The 12,691-nt window shown below is 47.3% G+C and overlaps 1 protein-coding gene across 1 annotated transcript in view; it reads right to left on the reverse strand.

Annotated features, from left to right (window-relative positions):
* The window catches only part of LOC107124590 (rab11 family-interacting protein 4-like), a gene marked incomplete at its 3' end in the record, with an annotated part of 256,480 nt that overhangs the window by 119,705 nt on the left and 124,084 nt on the right, over positions 1-12,691 (reverse strand). The window contains exon 4 of the mRNA XM_015428080.1: positions 12,296-12,318. Coding sequence (XP_015283566.1) covers positions 12,296-12,318 — 23 coding nt within the window. The remainder of the gene's footprint in view (positions 1-12,295; positions 12,319-12,691) is intronic.

The following is a 12,691-nucleotide window of genomic DNA, read 5'->3' on the forward strand; positions in this document are numbered from 1 at the left end:
CATGGAAAAACATATGGGAGCAATTATGGCTGCTGACTCCAAACTGGGTTGTGTATTATGTTGTCCCTGGAACAGGCACCACCTTAAATTTGTGGAAGGCCAAGCACAGCAAGGCAGAGAGGCCAGCAGGCCATGATCTCAGTTCCTCCTCCACACATGCCTCTACACACACAGAACATCTGCACAGGGATGCTATGGGGCCCTTGTTCTATAAGTTTTGTAAAGAAATCTTGTCAGAAAGATCAGAGTATGTGCTTCAATGAGCTTACGCAACACTTGCCCAAACACATTCTCTGCTTCAGTGGGTGACAACAACGGAAGCCAACTATCCGCCAGAGCTGCCTTTCACAACATGTAACCCTGCAAGCAAGCGAACACCCATGCAGTGATAGCGTACAGAGACATTCTCTTCTGGTCTCTGTCTGTGGACCCAGAAACATCACAACGAGGAATGTCTTTTGGCTTGTCAGGCGCTTGACAACACACTTGTTTTTGCAGTCCCAGACAGGCAGAAAAAACAGGAAGGCATACCCTGGTGGGAGACACATGGCCACATTTGGCTGTGTGTCCCAAGAAGTATATATTCATGTGATGCTGACATGAATCTCACTGGATTCTGGAAACTATGCTTTTAAAAGATGCATGCCCTCCTGTTCTAGTGCTCGCATATACACTTATTTCTTCCAGGATCTCTCTGTTTGTCATTAACCAGCACTAGGCAACAGAATGTTTTTACCGGCATAATTTTCTTCCATGCCTAATTTCCGTATCTCTATCTAAACTAAGGTCACATTGGCCATATTATCATTTAATGTTAAATTGAAATTTCATGGTGTGATCTCAGCAGCAGGGAGCTGAGTTGCTCAAATCCCTCGAGAACACTCTCTACAGAGGAACTTCAGACACTGCCCTATTTTTCTTCTCCGCTTTTTCGTTATATTCTCGGTCTACTCAGCCCAGTGGTGAGCTCAAATCTGAAGCCTTCTCTGTCTTACTTGCTGGAAACCTCCCCTAATGCAAACCCAGAAATTGGACAGAGCTGCACTTTTTCCAAAAAAGATTTCTAAAAATGGAAGAAGATAATCATCACATTTCTAGCTCTGTTCTCCCCTGTGAATGGTTTTTCTGTTCAACATTTTCAATCATATTTCACCTTAATCTTGCTGTAACACCTGACTTGGTATTAATTTTTTTAAATGTATCTGTCTTCTCTGTCTCTCCCCTCCTCTGTTAGTGCCTCAAAAAGAGATAAAAGATCACTCCCAGTCTTAAAATGTATTTTACCCAGAAGTGAATTCAGTCAGACCCTCATAGTAACTATATTTAGGATTCTTCCTCTTTACCTTTTAGAAAAAGCATAACTGAGGGGCTACACAATAGAGGTTTATAAAATTATGCATGGGGTAGAGAAAGGGGATAGTGTAGGGCCAACTTGACTTATCCAGTACACACAGTAGGCACAGAGCCTACAGCCCACGATAATTTTAGGGGCCCATGAAAATGTTTTAATTGCTTTTAAAATCAGGGGGAAAAAATGAACTTTTAGGGTCAGAGAAAATGTTTTAATTTTTTTCTCACATCAGAAAAAAATGAAAAGTTTAGGGCCCACACAAATCTATTACATTTTTGCCTATAACAGAATCTCTCCTTATTATAAAGCGCTCCACACGGCCCCACAGCCTTTGGCCCCCCCAACTGCCTGTCAGAACGAGGTGCCTGGCCACTGGCTGCATAACCTTCATCCCGCCCCTCCTCCTGCCCACAGACGACCCGCCCAGCGTCTTGCCCGCAGTGGGCTGAGAGCCGCTGCAGGGTCAGGACGCTCCACAGGGCAGAGCGTCTGGAGGCTGAGCCCAACGAGAGCCAGCGCCAGCTTCCTCGCACTGCAGCCCCAACAAGGAGTCCCTCGTTTGCCACCGCTCCACCACGACGTGTGGCGCTTGGTCGGAGACGGTGAGCTGCGTCACCCGGGAGGCCCCAGTGCTGCCGTGCCCCTGCTTGCCCTGCAAGCCCCACACAGCATCATGTCGGCACAGCATGCGATGGGGGCCCACGCCACCTTCCTCACCCCACAAGTCCACATACGACCATCGCTGTGAGGTGGACAGCTGCAAAACAGCGTGGACCCTCCCTGATGCGGCGCCACTGTGGCGCCAACTGCCTCCTCCTGACCTGCCTGAACCCAGCCACGGGAGCCGTGACACCGGCGGCAGCGACTGTGTGCCCCTTCTCTGCCCGCCGCTGGCCTGCATGGCAAGGGCGCTGCCGCCCCTTCTTCCATTTTCCATAAACACCCCTCAAATATTGATATTTTATGTCTGGCTTTATACCTCCCCATTTATATTTATGCTGATTAACTTTTTAATTAGAGATACAGAAAACAGAGATTTCAGATAATAAAATAGTGTGCAAAAACCCCTAATAATTGGGATATCCATAGCACTTACCAGGAATGCTAGAAAATCAATACAATGCTACTTCTCTAGTTGAAAGCTATCACGGTTTGTGTTGTCACTCAATTTTATCCCCCTTCTAAAAGAGTGATCCTTTGGATGGCTCCTAGATTGGTTCATTTATGAAGGAGTACTGTACCATGCTAACAATAGACCTTTCCATCTTCTTTGGAATTAAAAGGAATCCAAAAGTACTTCGAAGAAATATGGTCAGAAGCAACACTTGATGAAAAAGCTTCATGTCAATTCCACTCCAAGACGAGTCAAGTGTTTTTTCTCTTAACTCACCTGCAAAATGAATTTTCCTCCATTTGTACCAGCATAAGATGAGACTTCCTAGCGCGCGCACACACACACATTTATTTATTTAATTTATTATCAAATGTATACCCCGCCCTCCCCACAAAGCGGGTTCACAATTTTGTGTCATATACACACAAAATTCTAAGAAGTGTTCAATTTTCCAGACACCCTAATCTGTAAATATGATTTTTGTCAGAGATTAAAATGTGTTAACCTTTTCTGAAGACCCAGTTTCAATCTTACCGGAACTTAACAGGAAAAAAAATCATATTGTGGTAAGGTAAGGGTAATACTTGCATGGAAGTCCAGGGTTGCTACACAGAGGCAGGCAATGGAAAACCATCTCTGGACGTCTTGAAAACCATATGGAGTCACCATAAGACAGCTGTGACTTGACAGCATTTTCAAGATAGGGGAGGAATTGTTACTTGGATGTATCTTACAACAGGAGAGAAACCACACAGAAACTAAAATTTGGTGCCACTGGTACAGGATAAGGCAGCCTGAAAAAACTGTTGTTATATTTTTAGTAGTTCGTGGAATTAGTACACTGCAATTGAACATTGGAAGCTCCCTTATGGTCAGACTATTGATCCGGTGCTCTGGAGTCTTTGGCCGAGAGCAGTCTTTCCTAAGACCTACTGACTGAGATTCTTTTGCTAGAGATGCTGAGAACTGAACCTGGGATCTTCTGTATGCAAAGCCTGTGCTCTGTCACTAAGCAAGGGCCCCTTCCTGATGGTTATGACAATGGTTCCCATTTAGAGAGGGCAAGTGGGGAGCATCACACATACCCTCTGTTTCAGATTCCATGGGACTGCACCCATTGTTCACAGATTTTCAGCTGTATCTCCAGAACTATGAACATTTGAAACATTTAAATGTTGAAGCTCTGAAGAAATCTTGCCATTGTATTAGACTCTGACCATGAATCACAGAAAAGAAACAACTTATTGTATTTGCAAATATACACCACAGAGTTCAATCTGCAGGGCCAGAGAAGCAAGAAAAGAATAACAGTAACAAAAACAAGGTATGATAGTAAAATAATCTAAACCCCACTGCAGGCTCTTAGACAAAGACAGCATCTCCTTCATTGGAAGTAGACACAGTTTTATCAAACAAAAAAAAAGATTTGCGGGAAAAAATCTCCAAGCCTTTGTAAGAAGGTACATTAATTCCTTTCTTTATATTATTTTTGCATTTAAACAGCAAGGTTTTTTTTAAATGCAAGTGCTTTATGTACAATAACAAAAAAAGACATGGGTTCTTAATGCATAGTTGTAGACATTAAACACATAATTCAGCTTACTGCCAGGTGAACACAGGAAATTTCCATTTAAATTAGTCGCAGCTAGGTGGCACATTACTCTTTTGCCATGTTGGATAATTGTCCACTGGGGATTTTATTGGAAATTGTAGTTAATACACTTTCAAGATGCCCAGGGAAAACAGTGAAAAATTGCCAAAAGCACCATATTCAGCAGAGACAACAGCAGAGCCAGGAAAGGCAATCTGTGGTCCGTCTGTCGCACTGCAATATCTGATGGAGCTGCTTCATAGTTTTAAATAGGATTATAGCCATAAACTACAGACAGCATATGAATTTCTCATACAGATTACTGGAATAATCACATCTGACACCAAACAGAATGTGCTAGAGCCATAATTTCCAAAGTATGTAGAAGCAGGGGTCATTTCGTAGAAAAAGAGCTAGGGGAACTCATTAGCATAACTCATTAGCATATGTCACACCCCCTAACATCAGGGGCCCGGCGGTGGACCTGCAAGGCCGGCGGGTGCAAGGAAGCGCCGCGAAGGCCCTCCCTGGCCCCAGGCAGGCAGGGGTGGGGAGAGGTGGGGAGGAAGCAACTTACCCTCCCTCTTCTCCTGCCTCCTCCTGGCTGAATGAGGGCCGGAAGCGGGGCGGCCGGAAGCAGGGGGCGGGGCTTCGTCATGTGCCCCGCCCCCTGCACCTCACCCGGGGGAACTGCGTTCCCCCGCGTTCCCCCCCGAAATGACCTCTGTGTAGAAGTTTTCTCTCTTGGGGGATGTGGAATTTCTGGAGGAGGCCCAGTTTCTCCCTAACTCTTCCCAAAGAGCAAAGTTTCACTGCCAGTGTCTTGCTTCTCAGTGCTGAGAATCAAATGGAAACAACTGTCTATTTCTCCTTCCCCCAACGGTATGTGGATGCAAAATCAGGTTGTGGGCACCACTGACTTTACATCCTCCCTTTTTGTACTGAAACAATTCTATGGATTTCTCTGTAGGGTGTTTGTCGTGCCTGTGGCCATTTCCGGTCTGCTGTGTTACACAGCCTGTAAAGAAAGACAGTCTGAGGGATTTGGGTTCCAATTTGTACAGACTTGAGAAGGAGGGAAATTCTTGATGTTTCCCTCCCAGAAGTCAGAATCCTTGGGGGTGGCAGCTAAGAGTCTCAGTCCTGCAGCCTGAAGGGATAGCGAGAAAAGGTTATGGTTGCCAGGCAACCAGGCATGGCCAATTTGGCTGCCCTGCTTCGGCCTGCAAACCTGCTGAGCATCAACAGGCAGCTGCCAAAATTGCCAGAGCTTCGCCAGCTGTTAGTGGGTACCTGGCAAGACTATTGAAGGGGGACAGGACAGGACCTTCCCCTCAACCATGACAATCTCTCCAAGAGGTGTTGCTGTGTGCCAGGCTACATTCTAGGGCTGCCAATTCCAGCTTTGGACATTCCTGGAGATTTGGGTGCAGAGCTTGGGGAGGGTGGAAGCTGCCATTTCCTCCATGGGAAATGATCTCTGTAGTCTGGAGATCAGTTGTAATTCCATGAAATCTCTGTGCCCCACCTATAGGTTGGCACCCCAACTACATCCTTACAGCGGGCTTTTACATACCCATATCCTTTTGTTTTACTTATTTTCCCACTATTATTTTCCCACTGGTTACCTCAAAATGGTGGTGACAAAAAAATAGCATAACAGAAACAGCACTGACAACAGCCCTGGAAATTTGGTGGAACTAAGACACAAACAATAGTTAAAAGAAATGAGAATGTCTATCCCTACACCTCCCTGTCTCAAAGACTGAGGTCCCTGCCACACGGCAGGGAAAAGGACGCTCGAACTGCGGCTAAGGTGAGCCGCAGCAAAGTTGAGACGCCGCGGCGGGATCTCATGGATCCCCCCAAGCCGCGGTGCCGTCGCTCCCCGGCACAATCAGATGCCGGGGAGAAAGCGACGGAGGGAAGGGGAGGCTGGCGAACTGCGCATGCTCACACATGCACAGTTCGGCCAGGAGCCGGGGATGCGCCGGCGCAAGGACGCGCCGGCGATCCCACGGCCGCACTTGCCGCGGCCCATTGGAAAGAACTGCCCAGGTAGGTGGTTCTTTTTTGGTGAGCTGCATGGGCAGGATGGGACGGATCGGGAACGGTAGCACGACGTTCCCCAGATGTTGCTGTGGGATCGCGCCCGGTTGCTCCGTCCCAGATCCGTCCTTCTCCCGGCCCAAACGGCACGTATGGACAGGGCCTGAGAAGCCCTGCCCCAGGGATCGACCCAACCCTGTTAAAACTTAATTTAAAAAAGAAGAGTGCCAACAGCCCTCATATTTGTTACTCATCCGAATGGCTTGGTGATTGCCTGACTGGTTTACAGTGCCATCCTAAGTGGAGATACACCATTCTAAACCCACTGAACTCAATGGACTCTGGATAGCATGCATCATTCTCTCTGCCTCCATTTTATCCTAATAATAACCCTTTGAGGTGTGGGTTTAGGCTGAGAGGATAATTCGCCCAGGGTCCCCCATTGAGCTACATGGCAGAGTAGGGACTTGAACCTGGGTCTCCCAAGTCCTAGTGCAATGCTAACCAATATACTATAATAGCTAGTGGGTGCTCATTGGCCAGAACAGAGGAAGGTGATAGCATGTTTATTTCTGACTTATAGGGTTGCCAGCTCTGGGTTGGGAAATATCTGCAGATTTTGGGGGTGGAGCCTGGGGGTGAGTAGAGGAGGGACCTCAGCAGGCTACAGTGCCGTAATGGCCACCCTCCAAAGCAGCCATTTTAACAAGGGAACTCGTCCTGGTCATCTGGAGATCAACTGTAATATCGTGATATCTCCAGGCGCTACCTGGAGGTTGGTAACCCCACTGACTGAACGATCAGATTAACAAATGGCTTGCATGTTTCCCCTTTTCTTCCCACAAGAAAGCCAGTATGGTATAGTGTGGCTAGAGTGTCAGACTATGATCTGAGAGATCCAGAGTCAAATTCCCACTCTGCCATGGAAACTTGCTGGGTGACCTTGGGGCAGTCACACACTCTCAGCCTCACTTACCTCATGCGGTGGTTGCGAGGATAAAATAGAGGCAAAGAGAACTATGGAAGCCTGACTGGTTTACAGTGCCATCCTAAATTCTCCCCATTGGGGAGAAAGGTGAAGTATAAATGAATAAATAAGAGGATTACAGGGCAGTTCTTTTAAGCCCACTGACTTCAATGGATTTAAAAGGGTGTAACTCTGCTTAGCATTCCACTACCCACCCCCAAAAAAACAATTTAAGGAATGTCTTGAATGTATTCCTGTTTCCGCCAGGGTCTCACAGCTTCCCCCAGCCTGTGGCTACAGTCCTAACTTTATATGATGATTCCTGTCTTAGAGACTAAGGTGAACAGAGAAGATAAGGCACTTCTATTTAAACTAGAAGGGATGGGATTAATTTCTACCAATATCAGAGCCAACCACACTTCCCACAGATCTCAATGGGTCTGCTCAGATCTATCTTTGGATCCTCTGATGGTAATTACACCAGATTTAATATCAAACAGACTGCAAGCGCCTTGTAGGAACGGCAAGCACCCAAGGGGCTTTTTTGATCTTTCACCACCATACCACCCCTGCCAACAAAAGCCAAGTACAGATGTATTCCATGGGATGTTGGAAATAGTATCTACAAAACAGGAAAAGAAATAGTGGCTGATGAGACATCTGGGGAGAGCTCAGGTCCCCACCACCGCTGACAACAGGTACAAAATGTATAAAACAGTATTTTTCTTGGCCTCTCTGACAGTGATAATTTTGAATTTTAAAAAAATCACACATGGGAAAACATTTCTCAGAATTAGCCTTTTCTGTTGTATATATTTGCTTATACAATTGCCCTTCTCAGCTACATAAATGTTTTAGTTGACACCTTGCAAATATTGTCAAGGACAAAGATGGCAGCAGTGATTATTTTGGACCTCACGCACATGCCAATTAGTCCAGGATTGAGTTTTGACAGGATTAATACCCTTGGAGCAGTGACGACATGGTGACCCCATTTGGGGTTGCCAGCTCTGGATTGGGGAATACCTGGAGATTTTGCAAGTGGATCCATGGGGGGGGGGAGGGAGAAAGGTTTGAGAAAGGAACCTCAGCATGGTTCAATGCCACAGAGTCCACCTCCCAGGCAACCATTTTTGCTCACAAGACTCCACAACTTAGAGGGAGCATTGCTTCTAACTGGGTAGGCTTCAACAGATTTACAAATGTGTAACTCTGCTTAGGATGGCATCGTAAAATGTTTAACTTTCTCCTATGGAAAACCAATACATTTGCAATCAGCAACCACAAAGACAAATGAAAATATGCTTTTAAGACATGATCCAACGCCAAATGAAGTGCATGTAAAACCCACCAAAATCACTGGGTTTAAGCATAGATTCAGGTGGGTAGCCATGCTGGTCTGAAGCAAAGTTTGACTCCAGTGGCACCTTTAAGACCAACAAAGTTTAATTCTGGGTATAAGCTTTTGTATGTATGCAAACTACATTGAAACAGACTCCACCTACCATTATAAATAGGTAGAGAAAAGTAGAGAATTTTTAGGTAGAGAATAGGTAGAGAATTTTTTTTGATACCTTGACTCTAATTAGCCCTTTCTAGGCTTGCCAAGTCCCCCCGGGGGGCGGGTAAACCCCCGCCACAGAGGCCCGTTAACCGACGCCAGCAAATCGGGCCCCGGGGGGAACTCCACCCCATTCCGGCACACATCCTCAGCATGATGATGTCACCCAGAGGTGACATCATCACGCTGGCCATGTTGGGGGCGAGACACTCTATGATTTGAGGGAAAACTCTATGGTTTTCCCTCGAATCCTAGTGGTCCCACCCCCAATGTGCCAACGCGATGACATTACTTCCGGGTGGCACAGACTCCCGGGACGGTGCGGGACTCCCCTGGAGTAAGTGAATTTGGACTTGGCAATCCTAGCCCTTTCCCTACCCAATTAGCCCTTCCCGTACCTATATGTAATGGTTAGTGAAGTCTGTTTCAATGTATCTGGAGAAGTGTGCATGCACACAAAAGCTTATACCCAGAATTGTTGTTGGTCTTAAAGGTGCAACTGGACTCAAACTTTGTTCTGGGTTTAAGCATGTTTACAATCTGTTGTAATTTATAACATGCATTGAACTCTGAACTAGATTATGGCTAACATGTGCATTAGTCTAGGTCTGGCCATCACCATGAAGAATATTATATATCCAAATGTACAGTGGCCTCATGTTATCTTTCCACTGCATACCAGTGCTGTACCAGTTCCTTGATTGCAGTATAGATGAAAGTTTACTAATTAATTTCTGTATCAACCTTATTTGGTGAGTAAGGGCTGGTATTATTATAGTATTGTTAACCCTGTACCTTTTACAGTTTCTGAAAAGAGATATGACGCTATATACAGATCAAAGGGTTTGACTACATAAAGTGTTTTCCAAAAGAAGATACTTCAGAAGGAATGCAGTAGATTATTCAGTCCAGCTTTGTGTCATAAGCAGGATATCCTCTCCCACCATACCTAACAATTTTTGACCTTGGGTCTAACCTCGAATTTTAAACCTTTGTACAAGCAGGACTCTGCATAGTCTCCTTTGGCAGAATATTCCATTGCTGAATGTTTGGGATTACTGTATTAGTATGCTGGAAGGGAAATCAAGTATCTTTGCAATTAGAAACATATGCCAAACTAATTGCTTTTGTGGATGCTTTGTGGGTAAAAGAAGGAAGTGAGGAGCTTTTGTCTTCAGATGTGATAAATAAATGCCACACATCTGGAAGTATAACCAGTTCCAAAGCAGAAACCCCAGTTAAAAAGGGAAGAAGGAAAAGAGTAAAACACATATCACATATTGAATCCAACTGGTCTTATAAGGAGCTTAGGGTGGAATGGATGGTGCTATCCTCATAACACCCCTGCAAGATGGACAAATGCATACCAGCTGGAAAAAGGAAGTCATTTCATAAGATATCCTTTCCTCCCATATAGCAAGAATGTTAATGCTGAACTCTTAAAAATCCATTTTCTCCACCATCTGGAATGGCCTTTAATGCAGATCATCTTTCTCACACAGTCCTTGAGCCTTTTCTTCTCTACCTAGTAAATATTCCTTAGATAGATTTTTGTACTGATTAGAAGCAAAAGGAGTAACAGACAGGAAAGGCTTAGCCATCAGCTGGGTTCTGTTCAACACAAAAACTCTGGATGGTTTCTGTATCAGACTAAATACAAACAGTTGATAATAGTAAAATGGAGGGGAGTTTCCACCTAGACAAAGATAGCCACCAACAAGTAGCAGATGGAATGTGGCAATTCAAATTTATGCCTAGATCAGGGGTCATTTGCTGCCGGAGCGCCTGGGAGTGATGCTCCGGCAGTAAAGAGCCCAGACCCCACCCCCCGCCTTTCCTGGCCACCGGCAGAGAGATGGCTTCCCTGCCTGATATTCTCCAGGTGCCGGGGCACCTGAAGAACATTGGGCAGGAAAGCCAGGCATGTCTGCCTCCCTGCCCTCCCGCGCTCCAGCCAGCCCGCCACGGAGAGTGGGAGGGAAGGCGGGCAGAAATGGCCCCTTCGCCTTGAGCCTCTCCGCAATAGCGGAGAGACTGGGGGGATTTAAATCCCTGGCTTCCCTGTCCTCCCGTGCTCCAGCCAGCCGACCATGGCAAGAGTGGGAGGGGAGGCGGGCAGAAATGACCCCTTCCCCCTGAGCCTTTCTGCAAAATCGGAGAGACTGGGGGGGATTTAAATCCCTGGTTTCCCTTTCCGATGTTTTCCGGGTGCCCCATGGGGCACCTGGAGAACATTGGGCAGGGAAGGCAGGCATGTCTACCTCCCTACCCTCCTACACTCCAGCCATAATTGGAGGCTGGAGAGTGGGAGGGGAGGCGGGCAGAAATGCCCCCCCAGTGGCACCTGAAGCAACAGTTGCTTCAGTAGGAACTTTCCTGAGGCAGGGCTCAGAGTGGAGTCACGGGTCACAGGCAATGTTCCCTCTAAGCTGAGTTGGTGTGAGTTCGCTCACAGTTTTTTAGCCTCCGGCTCACACATTTTTGTCTTTGCTCAGGAAGGACGGCTCCAGAGCAAACTACTTTATGCAGTAGCCGAATCGCTTGCTCACCACTTTAACGCCAGTAGCTCACAAAGTAGGATTTTGGCTCACAGGACTCCACAGCTTAGAGGGAGCACTGGTCACAGGGCGCTGTTTCTTCTAACCAAGGAACCTCCGATTCTCCCACAGTGAGCTTTGGGCTGGCGTTCCCGTCAGCCACCACCGCCACCCAGGCAAAAGGAAGGGAAAGGCCTGTGCAAGGCCGGTCCCTGATCGGCTAGGCTGGGTTGGCGCTGCTCGTGGGGCTCCACCTCCGGAGGGGACGGGTGATGATAGAGGCACTCGGAAGGGTCCTGCTGCTGTCTTATCCACCACCCGCAAAAGAACGGTTCTCTATCCCCCAACAAGGACTGAGGCTATAGCAGTGTCTACCCCGGCTGGCCTCGCCTCTTGCCCTGGACCTGGATAAGTGATGTCCACTCGTCACTACCATTGTCGGGGTTTTTTTCCCTTTACTAAGTTATTATTGTCACTCTCAGGGGTCATTTTCTGCAGGAGCGCAGAGGAGCGCAGAGGAGCGGAGCTCTGGTAGTAAGGAGCTCAGGGGGCGGGCACATGCAACAAGCACCACCCCCTGCTCCCAGCAGCCTTTAGTCGGGCCACGAGGAGCAAGAAGCAGCCAGGTAAGTTGCAGTGCCCCCCCGACCCGCCTTCAGGTACAAGCTCTACTGCGTTCAGTTGGGTAAATCTTTCCTTTTCGCCTTTGCCTTTCGCTTTCCTTCTTTCCTCTGCTATTTGTAAAGCCTCATCAGAAAGCCACTTTGCTTTCTTACATTTCTTTTTCTTTGGGATGGTGGTGATTGCTGCCTCCTGTACGATGTCACGAACCTCTGTCCATAGTTCTTCAGGCACTCTATCTATCAAATCCAGACCCTTGAATCTATTCTTCACCTCTACTGTATATTCATCAGGGATTATGCTAATGAGCTCCTGCACCTCTTTTTCTATGAAATGACCCCTCACTCTAAGCAGTCCGTCGTGTGTGCAGATGCCTCCTTTCTCTCCCCCCTTGTGCTTAGGGACATTTAGAAACTCGCCACGCAGCGGAGGAGTCGGCTGAGTCTCTTGAGCAGGGGAAGTGCAGGCGTTGTGCCGGGGTGAGTGTGTGCTCCTGCGTCCTGCGGCCCTTCACTACCCGAAGGAGTCTCAAGTGGCTTACCATCTCCTTTCCCTTCCCCAGTGGCAGGAAGTTGGGGGTGGACCTGGCAGCCCTGTGAGGAAGTGGGAAGAATGATCTCTTCTTCCTGCATGCTATAAACTCTTGAGGGTTTAGACCAATTTCCTCAAAAAACCCCAACACCCCCCCCCCAAAGATCCTCAGTTGCCCTCAACCTTCCTGGTGCATACTCAGAGACTTGGGGGGGGGGGCAGAGGTCCATCAGTGGCTATAGTCACAAGGGATAGATAGGAACTCTCGGTCTGGGGCAAGTCTTCTTGGTGCTTGGGAGGGGCAACAGTGGGAGGGCTCCTAGTGTCCTGGCCCCACTGCTGGACCTCCTGATGGCACCTGGTATTTTT

The sequence above is a fragment of the Gekko japonicus genome, unplaced genomic scaffold (assembly GCF_001447785.1).
Source record: "Gekko japonicus isolate JY-2015 unplaced genomic scaffold, Gekko_japonicus_V1.1 scaffold1091, whole genome shotgun sequence".
Classification (NCBI taxonomy): Eukaryota; Metazoa; Chordata; class Lepidosauria; order Squamata; family Gekkonidae; genus Gekko; species Gekko japonicus.